The sequence below is a fragment of the Panulirus ornatus genome, chromosome 46, assembly GCF_036320965.1.
Source record: "Panulirus ornatus isolate Po-2019 chromosome 46, ASM3632096v1, whole genome shotgun sequence".
In the NCBI taxonomy this organism is placed as follows: domain Eukaryota; kingdom Metazoa; phylum Arthropoda; class Malacostraca; order Decapoda; family Palinuridae; genus Panulirus; species Panulirus ornatus.
In genome coordinates, this window is record NC_092269.1 from 1,438,792 (window position 1) to 1,460,376 (window position 21,585).

General features: G+C 39.2%; 1 protein-coding gene across 8 annotated transcripts in view; it reads left to right on the top strand.

Annotated features, from left to right (window-relative positions):
• PIG-Q (phosphatidylinositol glycan anchor biosynthesis class Q) overlaps window positions 1-21,371 on the top strand; it is an 81,823-nt gene extending 60,452 nt beyond the window's left edge. For 5 of the 8 annotated variants that reach the window (XM_071688596.1, XM_071688598.1, XM_071688595.1 and 2 more), the window contains exons 2-8: window positions 209-355; window positions 4,112-4,803; window positions 7,987-8,122; window positions 10,518-10,662; window positions 15,701-15,902; window positions 17,159-17,273; window positions 19,827-21,371. In XM_071688596.1, the coding sequence (XP_071544697.1) occupies window positions 262-355; window positions 4,112-4,803; window positions 7,987-8,122; window positions 10,518-10,662; window positions 15,701-15,902; window positions 17,159-17,273; window positions 19,827-20,038 (1,596 nt within the window). In that variant the 5' untranslated portion in view covers window positions 209-261 and the 3' untranslated portion in view covers window positions 20,039-21,371. Of the gene's footprint in view, window positions 1-208; window positions 356-1,818; window positions 2,030-4,111; window positions 4,804-7,986; window positions 8,123-10,517; window positions 10,663-15,700; window positions 15,903-17,158; window positions 17,274-19,826 lie in introns of those variants that run through there. The other 3 variants (XM_071688602.1, XM_071688601.1, XM_071688603.1) reach the window with 2 other exon arrangements.
• The last annotated feature ends 214 nt before the right edge of the window (window positions 21,372-21,585 follow it).

The window sequence follows — 21,585 nt, forward strand, 5'->3', positions numbered from 1 at the left end:
GGGACGAGTAAGGCCTCGATCTATATGAAATAAAATCGTACCAATCAAAATTTGTCCCTTGCCGAAAGCAAAATTGTAAGTAAAACAAATTTGCTTTGTAAGAGGAAACGGTATTGCTGGTCTAGATAGGCAGGAACATAATTATCAGGTTAATACTGATAAAGCTGATATGTTGAATAATGCTACATAATCTGATTACATTTTGCAGATTCCTGGTAGAACCAACAACCTACTGCCACTGTTTTTTTTTTTCTTCAAAGAATGTTGGGCTTTGCTACTGTGACTGTCCTCTTACCCATGCAGCTTCGTGGGAAACAAGGAACCCTCTTATGTGGAAGTTTTACCACATCACAGGGTTAGTTTATACGTACCATATCGTTATTTCAAGCTATTTAGGATGTTACTATTCATACTTAAAGAATTCTGAAGTCCAGTACTTTGTTGCTTTTCCCCCTCTACTAGTGATGCTTGTTTACATGGGTATTGTTTCATACTACTGTTGATTCTGTTTGGTGCCTTAACATCATAACATTTGCATAAACCATGAAAAATACTCTTATAATAATGTTTACTTCTTTGATGATTTATTGAATTTGTTTATTGAGATTCGAAGCAGTAGAAATGGATTTTATTTTCCAGGGATTGCCTTGTGGCTCTGCAGTTATATAAAACTGAATAATGACCAGATACCTTACATAATGCATGTTCAGGCCCCGATCACACAAAATCTTTTTCACTCCATCTTTCCACCTCCAATTTGGTCTCCCACTTCTCCTCGTTCCCTCCACCTCCGACACATATATCCTCTTGGTCAATCTTTCCTCACTCATTCTCTCCATGTGCCCAAACCATGTCAAAACACCCTCTTCTGCTCTCTCAACCACGCTCTTTTTATTTCCACACATCTCTCTTACCCTTACGTTACTTACTCGATCAAACCACTTCACACCACACATTGTCCTCAAACATCTCATTTCCAGCACATCCACCCTCCTGCGCACAACTCTATCCATAGCCCACACCTCGCAACCATACAAAATTGTTGAAACCACTATTCCTTCAAACATACCCATTTTTGCTTTCCGAGATAATGTTCTCGACTTCCACACATTCTTCAAGGCTCCCAGGATTTTCGCCCCCTCCCCCACCCTATGATCCACTTCCACTTCCATGGTTCCATCCGCTGCCAGATCCACTCCCAGATATCTAAAACACTTTACTTCCTCCAGTTTTGCTCCATTCAAACTTACCTCCCAATTGACTTGACCCTCAACCCTACTGTACCTAATAACCTTGCTCTTATTCACATTTACTCTTAACTTTCTTCCTTCACACACTTTACCAAACTCAGTCACCAGCTTCTGCAGTTTCTCACATGAATCACCCACCAGTGCCTTATCATCAGCGAACAACAACTGACTCACTTCCCAAGCTCTCTCATCCCCAACAGACTTCATACTTGCCCCTCTTTCCAAAACTCTTGCATTCACCTCCCTAACGACCCCATCCATAAACAAATTAAACAACCATGGAGACATCACACACCCCTGTCGCAAACCTACATTCATATATATATATATATATATATATGGATAGAGTTGTGCGCTGGAGGATGGATGTGCTGGAAATGAGATGTTTGAGGACAATGTGTGGTGTGAGGTGGTTTGATCGAGTGAGTAACGTAAGGGTAAGAGAGATGTGTGGAAATAAAAAGAGCGTGGTTGAGAGAGCAGAAGAGGGTGTTTTGAAGTGGTTTGGGCACATGGAGAGAATGAGTGAGGAAAGATTGACCAAGAGGATATATGTGTCGGAGGTGGAGGGAACGAGGAGAAGAGGGAGACCAAATTGGAGGTGGAAAGATGGAGTGAAAAAGATTTTGTGTGATCGGGGCCTGAACATGCAGGAGGGTGAAAGGAGGGCAAGGAATAGAGTGAATTGGAGTGATGTGGTATACCGGGGTTGACGTGCTGTCAGTGGATTGAATCAAGGCATGTGAAGCGTCTGGGGTAAACCATGGAAAGCTGTGTAGGTATGTATATTTGCATGTGTGGACGTATGTATATACATGTGTATGGGGGGGTTGGGCCATTTCTTTCGTCTGTTTCCTTGCGCTACCTCGCAAACGCGGGAGACAGCGACAAAGTATAATATATAAAAATATAAAAAAAATATATATATATATATATATATATATATATTTGATGTTTAATTTGTTTATTTTTTTATTTTTTTTTATTTTTTTTTTCCTCTCTTCCTACACGTACACATGCCTTACATCCTCGATAAAAACTTTTCACTGCTTCTAACAACTTGCCTCCCACACCATATATTCTTAATACCTTCCACAGAGCATCTCTATCAACTCTATCATATGCCTTCTCCAGATCCATAAATGCTACATACAAATCCATTTGCTTTTCTAAGTATTTCTCACATACATTCTTCAAGGCAAACGCCTGATCCACACATCCTCTACCACTTCTGAAACCACACTGCTCTTCCCCAATCTGATGCTCTGTATATGCCTTCACCCTCTCAATCAATACCCTCCCATATAATTTACCAGGAATACTCAACAAACTTATACCTCTGTAATTTGAGCACTCACTCTTATCCCCTTTGCCTTTGTACAATGGCACTATGCACGCATTCTGCCAATCCTCAGGCACCTCACCATGAGTCATACATACATTAATAACCTTACCAACCGGTCAATAATACAGTCACCCCCTTTTTTAATACATTCCACTGCAATACCATCCAAACCTGCTGCCTTGCCGGCTTTCATCTTCCGCAAAGCTTTTATTACCTCTTCTCTGTTTACTAAATCATTTTCCCTAACCCTCTCACTTTGCACACCACCTCGACCAAAACACCCTATATCTGCCACTCTATCATCAAACACATTCAACAAACCTTCAAAATACTCACTCCATCTCCTTCTCACATCACCACTACTTGTTATCACCTCCCCATTAGCCCCCTTCACTGAAGTATCCATTTGTTCCCTTGTCTTATATATATATACCAGGGTGAATGTGCTGTCACTGGACTGAACCACGGCATGTGAAACGTCTGGGGTAAACCATGGAAGGTCTGTGGGGCCTGGATGTGAAAATGGAGCTGTGGTGCTTTACAAATGACAGCTAGAGACTGAGTGTGAATGAATGTGGTCTTTTTTGTCTGTTTTCCTGGCACTACCCTTGCTGAAGCAGGGGATAGCGATGCCGTTTTCCTGTGAGGTGGGGCAGCGCCAGGAATGGACGAAGGCAAGCATAAATATATACATGTCTATGTATGTAATGTCTGTGTGTGTGTATGTATATGTTGATATGTATATGTGTGTATGTAGGCGTTTATGTATATATATGTGTATATGTGTATATTAATCCCTGGGGATAGGGGAGAAAGAATACTTCCCACGTATTCCCTGCGTGTCGTAGAAGGCGACTAAAAGGGAAAGGAGCGGAGGGCTGGAAATCCTCCCCTCTCGTTTTTTTTTGTTTTTTTTTCCCAAAAGAAGGAACAGAGAAGAGGGCCAGGTGAGGATACTCCCTCAAAGGCCCAGTCCTCTGTTCTTAACGCTACCTCGCTATCGCGGGAAATGGCGAATAGTATGAAAAAAAAAATGTGTATATTAGTGGATGGGCCATTCTGCTGTTTCCTGGTGGTACTTCGCTGATGTGTGAAACAGCCATTATGTATATATAGATAAATGAATAAATCTTTGTTGTTATTATTTTCATGCTCTGATTGTAGGTGATAAGAGGGAGAGCTCCAAGATACTCAATTGGAAAGTAAATGCAAGACATACCAGATGAGGAATAAGAAAGTGCTGAAGATATTTGAGTTAGGAGGGAATAAAGAGTAGTGAACAGTTTTTCTTATGAAATGATAATTAGAGCATATGGATTAGTATTTCTAATATGTGGTTAGCTATTGATATGGGTAACAAACACATGTAAATCCTTGCAGTAGGATAATCATTTATTCGTACTTATGTAATGTATACCTGATTGATGGTGATTCATATGTTAAACTTTGATAAACTTTAAAAGCTTAACATTTATACTTTTACTTTCTTTATTAATGTTTGTTTATATATTTTCAGCTAATGCAAATGATGAGAGAACATCACACATAGTTGTTATAACATCCATGGGCTCACACATAGAGTCTCCTGTTGGATGTATCAGTAATGAAAATAGATCTCAAACTCAGGGAGCCACCAGGAATGTGTGGGTAGAAGTCCAAACAGAGCCTAGTATTATGCTTCAGTCTGTGAAAATATTTGAGAAAAATGTTTCTCTAAGTGAAGTGAATCTTGTACTATATGACTCTAAGGAAATATGTGAGTCAGAGCTTATTAGTCAAAAGTTCCCCTTTGAAGAAAGTAAAGATCATGCCAATGATATTGTGCCTTATTTTGTACATCATGTCCAAGAAGATTACCATGAGATAAATAATTCAAAGCTGAGAGAACATTTTACAAGGTTAACATTACTGTTGATAAGGATATTCCTTCTGTTTTTATGGATTCCCAAAGTTGCTTTACAGAAACTTCATTCAGTATTAATGAAGAAATTTGACTATTCAAGCAGTGCCCTGCAACAGATACTTTTGAGAATTGCTCAGACTGAGAAACTGAAACAAGAATTGCTAGTCAAGAAAAGGAGTTTACTATCAGGTCGCTTGCTTACAATGATTGTAATAGACATATTAATTGGAGTTGCTGTTTTTTGTATTATCAGCAGTTATGCATCAGTAAATGATATATATACTTCCTTTCATAGCTGGACAAAGGTAAGATTCTTTTAGCATATCTGTGATATTTATGAGAATCATAAGTAAGACATGAGTGCCTTTCAGCAACCTCCTTTATGCTTGATGATATTATTTCTGTATCTGTATATCCCTCTGTATCTCTCTCTATATGATGTGCGGTAGCACTGAACCCTTCCCTTCTCCACACCTAAGTAGAGATGGAAAATATTCCTGCTTCACACTTCAGCAACCTCTACTTATAGATCCTCCAGTCCCAAACAAACAAGATGGTGACAAAGTATGATCACACTGAAATGACCCAACAAGTCCTAAATAGTCACCCCCAACCCAATCTGAAACTTCAATCCACCAGACATACACCTATTCAAAATTACACTTGAGCATGTATGAGTTACAATTTTTATTCTTCATTCTGTACACCACTTATCTTCACAGTTTTACAACACTGATTCAACTTTGAACAAGACTCCTCATGCTCAAGATGTAATCTCTGTATTGGAGACAATGTCCACATACTGCTAAATTTTCCTGCACTCACATCACACAGACATCAACATAACATTGCTACACTTGACCTATAGTCACACCCAGTACCTGTGGCCAGCTTCCTTAGTGTTGTGGTTAGATGATTTTACTTTACTAGCATGAAATAGTGGTGGTCTGTATATTCTTTAGTTTTTGCTTCTCCATATAGGCTGATACCCTTCTTATTGTCTGCTTGTTTTACGTACAATCATATGTCAATGTTGGAATAATATCCATGATAATAATAATGTAAGAAAAGCTAAATATCTTGTGATAGATGGCTTGCTGTATATGGTACAATTAGAAATAGAAAACAAGTAACTGAAAACTGGATATTGTTATATTACTTATGAATTCAAATATCTAAACACTAGCTACTTGTCTATGATAGGTCTAGGATCTAACAATAAAACATTATGGACTACCATACCTCTTATACATATATTTTCTTAGAATGAATAGAAATTCATGGAGTTATCTGAAAAGCTTATGAACATTTTTAACATTTTTTTTTTTTTTTTTTTTTATACTTTGTCGCTGTCTCCCGCGTTTGCGAGGTAGCGCAAGGAAACAGACGAAAGAAATGGCCCAACCCCCCCCATACACATGTACATACACACGTCCACACACGGAAATATACATACCTACACAGCTTTCCATGGTTTACCCCGGACGCTTCACATGCCTTGATTCAATCCACTGACAGCACGTCAACCCCTGTATACCACATCGCTCCAATTCACTCTATTCCTTGCCCTCCATTCACCCTCCTGCATGTTCAGGCCCCGATCACACAAAATCCTTTTCACTCCATCTTTCCACCTCCAATTTGGTCTCCCTCTTCTCCTCGTTCCCTCCACCTCCGACACATATATCCTCTTGGTCAATCTTTCCTCACTCATTCTCTCCATGTGCCCAAACCATTTCAAAACACCCTCTTCTGCTCTCTCAACCACGCTCTTTTTATTTCCACACATCTCTCTTACCCTTACGTTACTTACTCGATCAAACCACCTCACACCACACATTGTCCTCAAACATCTCATTTCCAGCACATCCATCCTCCTGCGCACAACTCTATCCATAGCCCACGCCTCGCAACCATACAACATTGTTGGAACTACTATTCCTTCAAACATACCCATTTTTGCTTTCCGGGATAATGTTCTCGACTTCCACACATTTTTCAAGGCTCCCAAAATTTTCGCCCCCTCCCCCACCCTATGATCCACTTCCGCTTCCATGGTTCCATCCGCTGACAGATCCACTCCCAGATATCTAAAACACTTCACTTCCTCCAGTTTTTCTCCATTCAAACTCACCTCCCAATTGACTTGACCCTCAACCCTACTGTACCTAATAACCTTGCTCTTATTCACATTTACTCTTAACTTTCTTCTTCCACACACTTTACCAAACTCCGTCACCAGCTTCTGCAGTTTCTCACATGAATCCGCCACCAGCGCTGTATCATCAGCGAACAACAACTGACTCACTTCCCAAGCTCTCTCATCCCCAACAGACTTCATACTTGCCCCTCTTTCCAAGACTCTTGCATTTACCTCCCTAACAACCCCATCCATAAACAAATTAAACAACCATGGAGACATCACACACCCCTGCCGCAAACCTACATTCACTGAGAACCAATCACTTTCCTCTCTTCCTACACGTACACATGCCTTACATCCTCGATAAAAACTTTTCACTGCTTCTAACAACTTGCCTCCCACACCATATATTCTTAATACCTTCCACAGAGCATCTCTATCAACTCTATCATATGCCTTCTCCAGATCCATAAATGCTACATACAAATCCATTTGCTTTTCTAAGTATTTCTCACATACATTCTTCAAAGCAAACACCTGATCCACACATCCTCTACCACTTCTGAAACCACACTGCTCTTCCCCAATCTGATGCTCTGTACATGCCTTCACCCTCTCAATCAATACCCTCCCATATAATTTACCAGGAATACTCAACAAACTTATACCTCTGTAATTTGAGCACTCACTCTTATCCCCTTTGCCTTTGTACAATGGCACTATGCACGCATTCCGCCAATCCTCAGGCACCTCACCATGAGTCATACATACATTAAATAACCTTACCAACCAGTCAACAATACAGTCACCCCCTTTTTTAATAAATTCCACTGCAATACCATTCCAGTAATATAGTAAACACATTACTTATTTGTGATGTCATTTTCCATGCTTTTTTATATAATACTAGGTATAGCAACTGCATTAGTTAAATTGAGATTAGAATTTATCAATTCAGGTATATGGCATGCAATATATGTTAGAAAAGTTGTATCTGTATTGTAGGAAATACAGTACAACAATCAAAGTTTAGTTGTATTTTCGAGCTTAGTAAATTTGACAGGCTACAACACTTGAATGTATGGGCACTTGGTTTAGTCTGAGGTTAAGACTACCTTTTGCAATGATTTGATTAGAGTTAGCTCATACCAAAGAACACCCCTTATCTTTTCTAAGAAGATATCTTCTAACATTGTTGTACTTCACAGTATTTGCAGTGAACTTTTATTACCTGTAAATTGTACAGGATTGTATTTGTCTTGCATCTTATGTAATAACATATGATCACTTATTAGAGATCATGGTTAATATACTAATTTTATATTAATAAACCTTGCCTTAACAGTTGCTGGCAGCTGGTGTTGAGCATCTCTTGGAGTGGCTCAGCGGTGTTCCAGCTGGTCTTAAGTTAAACCAGCCTCTCACACAAGCTCTCTCAGCTTTTTTTTCCTATCATGTTCATATGTGGAAGTTGTATCTAGGTAAGCAAACTGTGGATTTATACTTTAATTTTAAGAATTGAGACAGCAGTATTTGTTTCATATCTCATCATTGATGTATTTAACTCAAAAAGGGACAGACAGAATGGAAAAAAATTTCAGCAGCAAGCATCCAAAATGATTCCAAGACTGAGGAACATATCCTATGAAAGTGGGCTAGATGACTTAAACTTATTTAGCTTCGAAAAGAGAAGCTTAAAGGGTGATGTAATGTAGGTATGAAGGAAAGTATTTTTTGTTCAACAGGATTGTTACCATATGAAATGTTTTACTATTTAGAGTGACTCAAAGAAGCACCGTAGATACATTCAAGCATAGACTTGATGAATACTTTGGACTTTGCTTCAAGGACATGACTAAATGATGTGTAAAGTTTACAGATAATTCTGTTTAAAGCCTTTAAACACATTTCCACTCTTACTACACTAGTCTTTGAGTTTCTAAACTCCTCCATTATCACAAATAGCCTCGAAAGGACCCATGGTCTGTTGCTGTTTTTGAATTCTATGTATTCTTTTGTATCGCTTTTTCATATGCCGATCATGATATCAAAAACAATGATCCTTCTGCTCTTTTCTTTCTTTATGGCACTTTCATCAACAACATTTTGGCAGAACCATAGGAATGTCTATCTACAAAAGCTATCTTTTTATTTGTATCAAATGATGTGATTTTTTTTTCCATTCTATTTGTACAGTATCAGATGTATCAGTACCAAAATGAGTATTCAGGAACTTACTGATCATACAGCTAATATGCTAATGTAACAATGAACAATGCTGTCATTGATTTTATGCAGTTACTCACCAGCCCTACTGTACCAAGTACTTGGAGATCAAGCCTTTCTGTAGTTCATTTGCCATGATTGCACCTTCACAGTGACCAATCTTCTCTCCATTGTATTATAATTTCTTTTCAGTGCATGCTAAAGTGCTCTGACACCCTGGTTAGGAAGCAGTGGCTTAGAGCATAAGAGTTTTACATTATTATCTGAATGATATGCAGTATTTGGTTCTATTAGACACCCGTAGCAAGAAATCACCTCCTCACTTCAAAGGAGTCCATCATTTTCCTGATTCTGAGTGGAGTGCAGCTTTAAAGCTGTAGGTACCCTATAAAAGGGGTCTTGGGATTTAATAGTAATAACGATAATGATGTTGATGATGTTAAGATAAACATGATAATGATAAAAATGATAGCAATTCTTTTATATGCATTTGCTATTTCCCACATGAGGAAGGCACCATCAGGAGCAGATAAATGAGCCATAAATGAAAAAGTTCTGCCTCCCTTGGTCATCTTCTACGAGATGCAGGAGATATGCGGGCAGGAGATATGCGGACAGTGAAATATCCCCAGGGATATTTCACTGTCTTGAGAACTGTGAATATTGTTGTTTGAACATTTACAGACATAAACAAACCAACATAGGGCTTTAGCAAAATATTGAATTAATCCTGATATCATCATACCCTGGCAAGCTATCTTTTAATCCAGTGAAGCCGCATCCTGGTAAAATGCTGATTGATTCATTCATTTCGTAATAGTGTATTGTTGGAGGTGGTTACCAACAAAATGACTAAACTTGTCTTAACCTGAGGAACTAACTTCCTCATGGATCTCTCCAGTCACCCAGAGTGAAAAGAATTGATAGCCAGCATGAAATAAAGTTTCTCTTTATTGCCTCTTTTTGGATGGAGCCATGATAAAAAGAAAGTTAACTTCCTCAGTAAAGTTTCTCTTCATTACCCCTTTTGGGATGGCATCATGGTAAAAAGAAAGTTATCTTCAGACAGAAGAATAATAGCAAGCTTTTGAATATTGACGATGTAATTTGAGCCATTTAAACACAAGATTTCATAGATAATTGAATCTCTCTGCTTTTATATTCAAAATCATACCTCATAGCCTCCTAACGTGTAAATATGATTGTTAGCTGTTTTCATCTTGTGGGGTTAGTGTGCTATGTCCTTCCAGCATATCTTTTCAGTAATTGAGCTTTGTTAACATCTCTGTGTTTCTTGACATTGTTTATTTCTTGTGTACAATTGCTGTTAATTACATATTTCCTTCATTAATACTGCCAGATTTACCAACCACACCATCATTAAGAATGCTGCCCAATTATGTTGATGGCATATACCTCTGTAACATTATAGCCTTGCATAACCCCAGATTTGATGTATAATCATCTTCATCCTCTAACTGAAACATACTATCAAGAAAATTCTGTATACAAGTATACAGCCATATCATACAGTGGTAGCTTTCACTTGAAATATAGACAGTTTAGTCTGTTGTGAAAATCAGTTAGCATCACTGAGAAGTTTTTTCGCCTGACAGTTTGTTTTACTTTGCTCACTGTATCATCTTACAGAATTGGCAGACCCAGTATTGAGAGGCTTAGCATGGGTGCTTGTTTGGCTGGGGATGTGTGGAGCATCAGTTCAAGTGGCCATTCTGTCAGATCTCTTGGATCTTGCTACACTGCATCTTTACTGTTTTTATGTGTATGGTGCTAGGTACGGTTTTTAATGTTTATGTTAGATTTTGATAACATTTTCTTATTCTCACAATGATTATGTTTTCACATTCTATTTGTAAGCCATTATCTGTTAAGATATAGTGAATGTATGTTTTGAATGCAAAATAGTATTTGATGTATTTATTTATTTTATGTAAATAGATTTACCACATCGGTATATCGGTATATCACATAGATCCAATTCACTCTATTCCTTGCCCGCCTTTCACCCTCCTGCATGTTCAGGCTCCGATCGCTCAAAATCTTTTTACTCCATCTTTCCACCTCCAATTTGGTCTCGCACTTCTCATTCCCTACACCTTTGACACATATATCCTCCTTGTCAATCTTTCCTCACTCATTCTCTCCATGTGACCGAACCATTTCAAAACACCCTCTTCTGCTTTCTCAACCACACTCTTTTTATTACCACTTATCTCTCTTACCCTTTCATTACTTACTCAATCAGACCACCTCACACCACATATTTTCCTCTAACATCTCATTTCCAACACATCCACCTTCCTCCACTCAACTCTATCTATAGCCCACGCTTCACAACCATATAACATTGTTGGAACCACTATTCCTTCAAACATACCCATTTTTGCTTTCCGAGATAATGTTCTCGCCTTCCACACATTTTTTAAGGCTCCCAGAACTTTCACCCCCTCCCCACCCTGTGACTCACTTCCACTTCCATGGTTCCATCCGCTGCCAAATCCGCTCCCAGATATGTAAAACACTTCACTTTCTCCAGTTTTTCTCCATTCAAACTTACCTCCCAATTGACTTGTCCCTCCACCCTTCTGTACCTAATAACCTTGCTCTTATTCTCATTTACTCTCAGCTTTCTTCTTGCACACACTTTACTAAACTCAGTCACCAGCTTCTGCAGTTTCTCACCGGAATCAGCCACCAGTGCTGTATCATCAGCAAACAACAATTGACTCACTTCCCAAGTTCTCTCATCCACAACAGACTTCATACTTGCCCCTCTGGAGACAACACGCACCCCTGCCACAAACCGATATTCACTGAGAACCGATCACATTCCTCTCTTCCCACTCGCACACATGCCTTACATCCTCGCTAAAAACTTTTCACTGCTTCTAACAACTTGCCTTCCACACCATATATTCTTCATACCTTCCACAGACCATCTCTATCAACTCTATCATATGCCTTCTCCAAATCCATAATTTTTTTTTTTTTTTTTTTTTTTTTTTTTTGCTTTGTCGCTGTCTCCCGCGTTTGCGAGGTAGCGCAAGGAAACAGACGAAAGAAATGGCCCAACCCACCCCCATACACATGCCTTGATTCAATCCACTGACAGCACGTCAACCCCGGTATACCACATCGCTCCAATTCACTCTATTCTTTGCCCTCCTTTCACCCTCCTGCATGTTCAGGCCCCGATCACACAAAATCTTTTTCACTCCATCTTTCCACCTCCAATTTGGTCTCCCTCTTCTCCTCGTTCCCTCCACCTCCGACACATATATCCTCTTGGTCAATCTTTCCTCACTCATTCTCTCCATGTGACCAAACCATTTCAAAACACCCTCTTCTGCTCTCTCAACCACGCTCTTTTTATTTCCACACATCTCTCTTACCCTTACGTTACTTACTCGATCAAACCACCTCACACCACACATTGTCCTCAAACATCTCATTTCCAGCACATCCATCCTCCTGCGCACAACTCTATCCATAGTCCACGCCTCGCAACCATACAACATTGTTGGAACCACTATTCCTTCAAACATACCCATTTTTGCTTTCCGAGATAATGTTCTCGACTTCCACACATTCTTCAAGGCTTCCAGAATTTTCACCCCCTCCCCCACCCTATGATCCACTTCCGCTTCCATGGTTCCATCCGCTGCCAGATCCACTCCCAGATATCTAAAACACTTCACTTCCTCCAGTTTTTCTCCATTCAAACTCACCTCCCAATTGAATTGACCCTCAACCCTACTGTACCTAATAACCTTGCTCTTATTCACATTTACTCTTAACTTTCTTCTTTCACACACTTTACCAAACTCAGTCACCAGCTTCTGCAGTTTCACACATGAATCAGCCACCAGCGCTTTATCATCAGCGAACAACAACTGACTCACTTCTCAAGCTCTCTCATCCCCAACAGACTTCATACTTGCCCCTCTTTCCAAAACTCTTGCATTCAACTCCCTAACAACCCCATCCATAAACAAATTAAACAACCATGGAGACATCACACACCCCTGCCGCAAACCTACATTCACTGAGAACCAATCACTTTCCTCTCTTCCTACACGTACACATGCCTTACATCCTCGATAAAAACTTTTCACTGCTTCTAACAACTTGCCTCCCACACCATATATTCTTAATACCTTCCAAAGAGCATCTCTATCAACTCTATCATATGCCTTCTCCAGATCCATAAATGCTACATACAAATCCATTTGCTTTTATAAGTATTTCTCACATACATTCTTCGAAGCAAACACCTGATCCACACATCCTCTACCACTTCTGAAACCACACTGCTTTTCCCCAGTCTGATGCTCTGTACATGCCTTCACCCTCTCAATCAATACCCTCCCATATAATTTGCCAGGAATACTCAACAAACTTATACCTCTGTAATTTGAGCACTCACTCTTATCCCCTTTGCCTTTGTACAATGGCACTATGCACGCATTCCGCCAATCCTCAGGCACCTCACCATGAGTCATACATACATTAAATAACCTTACCAACCAGTCAACAATACAGTCACCCCCTTTTTTAATAAAATTGCTACATATAAATCCATTTGCTTTTCTTAGTATTTCTTACTTACATTCATCAAAGCAAACACCTGAGCCACATATCCTCTACCACTTCTGAAACCACACTGCTCTTCCCCAGCCTGATGCTCTGTGCATGCCCTCACCCTGTCAATCAATACCCTCCCATATAATTTCCCAGGAATACTCAACAAACTTATACCTCTGTAATATGAATTATGTACATGTGTTTATAGGTATATGTCTATGTATGTATATATATGTATACTATAGGTATGTATATGTGCATGTGTGGATGTGTATGTATATACGTGTATGTGGGTGAGTTGGGCCATTCTTTCGTCTGTTTCCTTGCGCTACCTTGCTGACGCAGGAGACTTTAAATAAATATAAATATTGAGTGATCGGGGCCTGAACATGCAGGAGGGTGAAAGGCGGGTAAGGAATAGAGTGAATTGGATCGATGTGGTGTACCGGGGTTGACGTGCTGTCAGTGGATTGAATCAGGGCATGTGAAGCGTCTGGGGTAAACCATGGAAAGTTGTGTGGGGCCTGGATGTGGAAAGGAAGCTGTGGTTTCGGGCATTATTGCATGACAGCTAGAGACTGAGTGTGAACGAATGGGGCCTTTGTTGTCTTTTCCTAGTGCTACCTCGCACACATGAGGGGGGAGGGGGATGGTATTCCATGTGTGGCGAGGTGGCGATGGGAATGAATAAAGGCAGACAGTGTGAATTGTGTGCATGGGTATATATGTATGTGTCTGTGTGTGTATATATATGTGTACATTGAGATGTATAGGTATGTATATTTGCGTGTGTGGACGTGTATGTATATACATGTGTATGGGGGTGGGTTGGGCCATTTCTTTCGTCTGTTTCCTTGCGCTACCTCGCAAACGCGGGAGACAGCGACAAAGCAAAATAAAATAATAAATAAATGAATATATATATGAAATGTTTTAAATATCTGGGAGTGGATTTAGCAGCGGATGGAAGCAGAAGTGAGTCACAGGGTGGGGTAGGGGGCAAAGGTTCTGGAGGCGTTGAAGAATGTGTGGAAAGTGAGAACGTTATCTCGTAGAGCAAAATTGGGTATGTTTGAAGGAATAGTGGTTCCAACAATGTTATATGGTTGCGAAGCATTGGCTATAGATAGGGTTGTGCGGAGGAGGGTAGATGTGTTGGAAATGAAATGCTTGAGGACAATATGTGGTGTGAGGTGGTTTGATTGAGTAACGAAAGGGTAAGAGAGATGTGTGGTAATAAAAAGAGTGTGGTTGAGAGAGCAGAAGAGGGTGTATTGAAATGGTTTGGTCACATGGAATGAGTGAGGAAAGATTGACAAAGAGGATATATGTGTCAGAGGTGGAGGGAAAGAGGAGAAGTAGGAGACCAGATTGGAGGTAGAAGGATGGAGCAAAAAAGATTTTGAGCGATCGGGGCCTGAACATACAGGAGGGTGAAAGGCATGCAAGGAATAGAGTGAATTGGAACATTGTGGTATACCAGGGTAGATATACTGTCAGTGGATTGAACCAGGGCATGTGAAGCGTCTGGGGTAAACCATGGAAAGTTTTGTGGGGCCTGGATGTGGAAAGGGAGCTGTGGGTTCAGTGCATTACGCACAACAGCTAGAGACTGAGTGTGAACAAATGCGGCCTTTGTTGTCTTTCCTGGTGCTAATTTGTGCCCGCATGGGGGGAGAGTGTTGCCATTTCATGTGTGGCAGGGTGGTGACGTGAATGGATGAAGGCAGCAAGTATGAATATGTACATGTGTATATATGTAAATGTCTGTGTATGTATATATACATATGCATTGAAACGTATAGGTATGTATATGTGTGTGTGTGGGCATGTATGTATATACATTTGTATTTGAGTGGGTTGGGCCATTCTTTCGTTTGTTTCCTTGCACCACCTTGCTGATGCAGGAGACTGACTAAGTATGATAAATGAAATAAATAAATGAATAAACTAAATATGATAGCAATCATGTAGAAAAGTACTCCTTAAGCATTTTTTTTTTCAGAGTGGAAGTGCATATGCATTTTATTTGTATAAGCTGTCAATATATATCTTGCTATATGAATTTGTGATAACTATGATAACTAATATACTTAGATTTTCCCTTTTAACTACATATCTTGAGTTTCTTATTAAAATCTGAGCAGTAAATGTTGCCTTCTAAGCCTTTTTGTATTATTTCTATATGTTTTCTGTTTCCCTGTCATAAAATCAAATAATTACTGCAGAATCCACATGCTGCAGATCTCACTTTTGAGATCTCAGTGGCGTGCATTTCGTGGCCGGAAGTGGAATCCCCTAAAACAACGTGTGGATAGTTATGAATTAGGAGGCCATATGTCTTTAACGAGGGTCCTCACTGCTGTGGTATTTACTCTAGTCATATTTCTTCTGCCAACCACAACTATTTACTACCTGGTATTTGTCCTGGTAAGTTGTTTACCCTCTATTGCTGAAATTCTGTGTATAATGGACTTCTATTAGTAGCCAGTTGATTTGTTTTTTCATCTCATATTAGTTAGATTCACTGTAATGCACATAATTTAATTTATCTCAGTCTGTCAATACTTGTATTGTTATGCCCCATAGGACTCATGATGTCTGACAGCTCATCACTTTTGGTATGAATCTCTGTTATATCAAAGTTTGATTGGATTATGCTTTGGACATTATGTGACCAATATTGAATGATATTTATCTGTCTATCACATCTTAGATAGATAAATAAATATCATCCAAGATGGAGTGAAAAAGATTTTGAGTGATTGGGGCCTGAACATTCAGGAGGGTGAAAGGCGGGCAAGGAATAGAGTGAATTGGATCGATGTGGTATACCGGGGTCGACGTGCTGTCAATGGATTGAATCAGGGCATATGAAGCGTCTGGGGTAAACCATGGAAAGTTCTGTGGGGCCTGGATGTGGAAAGGGAGCTGTGGTTTCGGGCATTATTGCATGACAGCTAGAGACTGAGTGTGAACGAATGGGGCCTTTGTTGTCTTTTCCTAGCGCTACCTCGCACACATGAGGGGGGAGGGGGATGTTATTCCATGTGTGGCGAGGTGGCGATGGGAATGAATAAAGGCAGACAGTGTGGATTGTGTGCATGTGTATATATGTATGTGTCTGTGTGTGTATATATATATGTGTACATTGAGATGTATGGGTATGTATATTTGCGGGTGTGGACGTGTATGTATATACATGTGTATGGGGGTGGGTTGGGCCATTTCTTTCGTCTGTTTTCTTGCGCTACCTCGCAAACGCGGGAGACAGCGACAAAGCAAAATAAATAAATAAATAAATAAATATTATTTATCTATCATACTTAATCACTGTTTCCCACATCAGCAAGGTAGTGTATATTGAATGATATATATAGCATTTCATGATCATGTTGTAGTGTTTGACAGCTTTCCAACTTGCAAAGTAAAGGACTTTCTGAATTACCAGTTACAACATAGTGAATATTTACTGTGTAATGAATCTACCCAGTTACTTGTTGGGTATATAATGTAACAAAAATTTACTCTGTAATGAATCTACCCAGTAACTTGTTGGGTATATAATGTAACAAAATTATAAAAAGATAATAGAGTAAGTGAGATAGTTAAGGCTAAAGTGAAAGTTTTAATTCTAGTGGAGAGTAGTATGAAATATGTTTTTAATTCACTGATGTATTGCACAGCTGAGAATGGGACTGAATCTGATGAGAGGATTGTTGGCATTTACTGTATGGCTCCTTAATGTCAATCCTCTCTACTTATTCCTCCTAAACATTTCTGGTTCCAACAGAGTGAAAGGTAAGAATCTTCATAGCACTATTAGTACCCTATGCAAAGGAAAAGTGTTTAGTTGTAATTGGATAGCTATCCATCTATCGAGAAAGTATATTTTCTGCAGCATTGTTTGTGCATTTCCTGCACTTGGTTACTGGTTGCATATTAGGTTACTTTTAGGCCCTTCTGTCCAGTCAGAGCAGCTGGACCATCAGGGAAGGAAAACTGAACCACCCTAAGTCTTACTTGCGAGTTCTTACACCTTAGCTAATCACTACCCATAAAAACAAATACAACATTTGTTATCCTTTTAGATCATTGAGTTCTCTTCCCTGGACAGTGGCTTAAGATTAGAAAAGGACACCCAAAATTTTATGCACCTTTACCTCTTGATGATGATATGGATATACTTGAAACAACATGAGAGCCCTGCATCACTCTTCCTTAACTCGTGTGTTGACAGGATGTTTGGTGCACGTGTGATCTGTGACCACACTGAAGGTAAACAACTTAGGGCTATGATTAACTGGCCTTTTGAAGTCAGGTGCTATAGAAATGGAAGATGTTTTTTAGAAACACAATGAACTTACAAGTTAGGGTCCAGCTTCTTTGATTGGAAAGTACTATTGCGTATGTTTTCTTCAAGCACCATTTTGTACAGCACTGAAAAATTAAGCAGCTAGCTCTACTATAAAATATATTGTCACCCAAACCACTGTACGTTAGTAGCTGAATGAATATTCTAAACTTTAGACTGGGAGCTGGGTAGTAGAGGCAGGGATGAGAAAATTATATGGATATGCAAGGGATTGTTAACCTTAACATGTGGACATAGGGAGATGATGGATATGAAAAGAATGACTGTAAGATAGCACTGGAGTAAAGTAACCAGAAACAGAGGATGCATGGACCAGGTGTTTGCTTTGAAGGACTTGTGAGTGATACTAGGAGAAAAGGATTTGTATGTGTTATGTATGAATGTCATGAAACTGCATTGATAAAGGGGCTTTTTGGAAGGTGCTACAAATATAATGGATGAATGAAGGGTTGCTAAGAGCAGTCAGGAGTGTTTATGGAGAGAGTCAGGCGTATGTACTAGTGGGAAAGAAGACGAGTGATTGCTAGTGAAGATGCATATGCATTATGGATGTGTGATGTTACCTTGGTTTTGTAATCTCTTCATGGAAAGGGTGTTAAGGGATGTAAATATGAGGTTCTTGGTGGAAAGTGCAGGCTTATAGTATGCTGGAGGTTGGCATGGGTGGTGAATCAATTGCTGTTTGCAGATGACATGGGTCAGGTGGCAGACTTGAGAGAGAAACCCAGAAGCTGGGGACAAAGTTTGGGAGAGTGTGTAAAAGGAGAAAGTTACAAGAAAATGTAAGCAAAAGGAAGGTGATGAGGTGCAACAGGGAAGCAAGACAGGATGTTCTTAAGTGAAACTGGGAGGATGTCAAGGAAGTGGATTGCTCCTGGTTCCTGGAAATGGACATGACAGCAGGTAGAATAATGAGGGCTGATGTATTTCAGGGTGGAAGATGGGACTAAGATCCATGTTGGTTTAAGGATTGTATGAAAGGAAATATCATTGCCTACAAGGGCAAAAATAGATAGCTTTGAATGTGTAGTAATTCACCATTTATGGAGACTTTTGCTGTAGCCACCCCCTTAAGGGAGTTTCCAAAGGGAACAGGTGTGAGATATATAGAATATAGGTAGATAGTATAGTAGTCCTGACAGTGTTGCATGGATACAAGTCTTTGGCCTAACTGCGTAAGAAAGAACTAGGTGGATGTTTTGGAAACAAATTACTTGAAAGACTGTGTGGTTTGAGGTGAGATGATCATGTAAGGAATAACCGTGTAAGATTAAGATGTGGTAGAGTGCAGTCTGATTGAGAAGGCCAGGTGGGTGGGATGTGCTGAAATAATTCAAATATATGGAAAACAAGTGCAAAGAAAGACTGATTAAGGTGATCTTTGGGTCAAAAGGAAAGGAAACAGTGGGGAAGGGAAGATAAGAAATGGAAGGGTTGAATACATGAAGCCATAGGGTATCTAGGCCTTAATATTTAGGAGGGCAAGTGGCTTGGATTGGATAGAATGGATTAGATCAATGTGATATGTAGAGGTTAACATAATATTATTGGGCTGAACCAAGGCATATGATGCAATCAGGGTAAACCATGGAAGTTGGTTTGTGGGACTTGGCTATGAGTGGTAAGCCTTGGTTTCAGTTCATAGCCAGAGAATATGTGTGCAAATAATGCCATTGTTTATCTGTTTTTGACTCTAATTTACAAAGGCAGGAAAGGCAGTTATGAATAAAGATGGAAATAGGTACATGGTATGTGTATGAAGGTTGTAAAATAGTGTTTTGAGATATGCGTAGACTGGTGTTTAGAGGAGGATCTGCATAGAGGTAGACAGTTTGTGGATGTTGCTTATATAGACATTGTATACCTTCCTGCGGTAAGTTCTGTTGTAAAACACCCATTATATTCTCCACTGTATATACGAGTAAAAGTGTTGCACTTCATATATTTGCATGCTTTATAATACATTCACTCATTTCCAGGTGACATTTACTTTTCAACACTTTTTAATGAAGACCTCAGCAACTGTACTAAGTATCCTCTTACTGCTCCACTTCTCCTTCGCCTGCACACCTGGCGAACTGCCTTAAGTGAAGTGTTGGTATATGCTCATGCTAATGTGTTTCCTCAAAAGCCATCGCCTGACTGGAAGTCAGTCTTCTCAAGTATAATGTTTGGTGAGAATTTGCTATGAATGTGTTTGTTGAAGGACTAGTCACTATAATTTATGAAAACTTATTGAAAATTTGGCTAATTTCATTATACATTTTATTTTAAACTAGTGTTTTTAATATAAACAAGCTGTTACTGACATGTTTGTGATATGGTCTTTACCACATACCTGTGGGATAAGGTTTGCTGTTATAATACTGTGGGCCTCATGAATATGTATTCTGTTTTACATTCAAGAGATTTTGGCTAAATATTACTCAGATTACCTTATCACTGAATACTTTCATTCCTGTTCTTGTTAGAGTGGGAGAAAGACTTTTACCCAACATCACAGGAGTGTCATTGAAGTGAATTGTGAAGGGAAGGAAATCCTTCCTACCTATATTAACTTTCTAAAATGGGGAACAGAAGGAGCAAAGCAAGGATTTTGTCTGTTCCATATGCTACCTTGCAAAGGCAAGAAAGGTAAAGTATGAAAAAATTAATCATATGTAGTTGCATCTTTATGGCCCATGAAACACAAGCAAAGCATATTATAGTTATTATAATCTTGCAGTTATTAGTTATTAAGATATTTTTATGTCCAATGAGTTTTGTATGACAGTCATTACCTGATAACATATATACAGTCTGCTGTATGGATATACAGTGTAAACAGCAGTCCTGCATGCATTTTAGCAGATCGTCACATGAATGCAAGCCCACATAGGTGTGGATTTACTTTCTGTTAGTGTTCATGAAAGTTATCATACTGAATCTGAAAGAATTTTGTAGTCGAGTACTATGGTTGGTAGAGCTCAAGATGATTCTTATATGGCTTTCAGTATTGCATTTGAACTATCTCACAAAGAGAGATTATTTTGTAAAGATATGTCTCAAGTTTCTCAAAGAATTGTAAAGATGAGTCGTAATTTCTCAAATAATTGTAAAGATGAGTCATAATTACTCAAAGAATAGATATTAGTACTTGTCCTATCTGTGTGTGTATATATATGTATACAGTGAAATGTATAGGTATGTATATGTGCATGTGTGAATGTGTATGTATATACATGTGTATGTGGGTAGGTTGGGCCATTCTTTCGTCTGTTTCCTTGCGCTACCTTGCTAACGCGGGAGACAGCAACAAAGTGTAATAAATAAATAAAATACTTGTCCTATCAAACAAATCTATATCTCTTGATATTTTGTATTGAATAATCCAAGTGTGCATTTTGTAATGAAGCCCTGTTGTAAAGTACAGTACTAATCAATTCTTTTGATGTATTTGGTAATGAGTTTGTGAGTGAGTGATATCTGTCTTGTAAACCTAATGCCTCCTGGATGCTTCACCAAAAATAAGAAATTATTGAAGACATTGAGTTTGACTTGAAGAATTAATAGTGAACTGATACATGTACAGTGTGAATGCCTTGGGACTTGAGTAATGTTTGTCTTTCAGATTTTTTAGGATTATGAAAATGGCTTTCCCAATGGGGTTTTCTGGGTTTTTAACCCTATGGGTGCAGGATTAATCAACAGCTGCATTCCTAAAGAGTGTGAATCCTCCAGTTAAATATGAAAATGGTG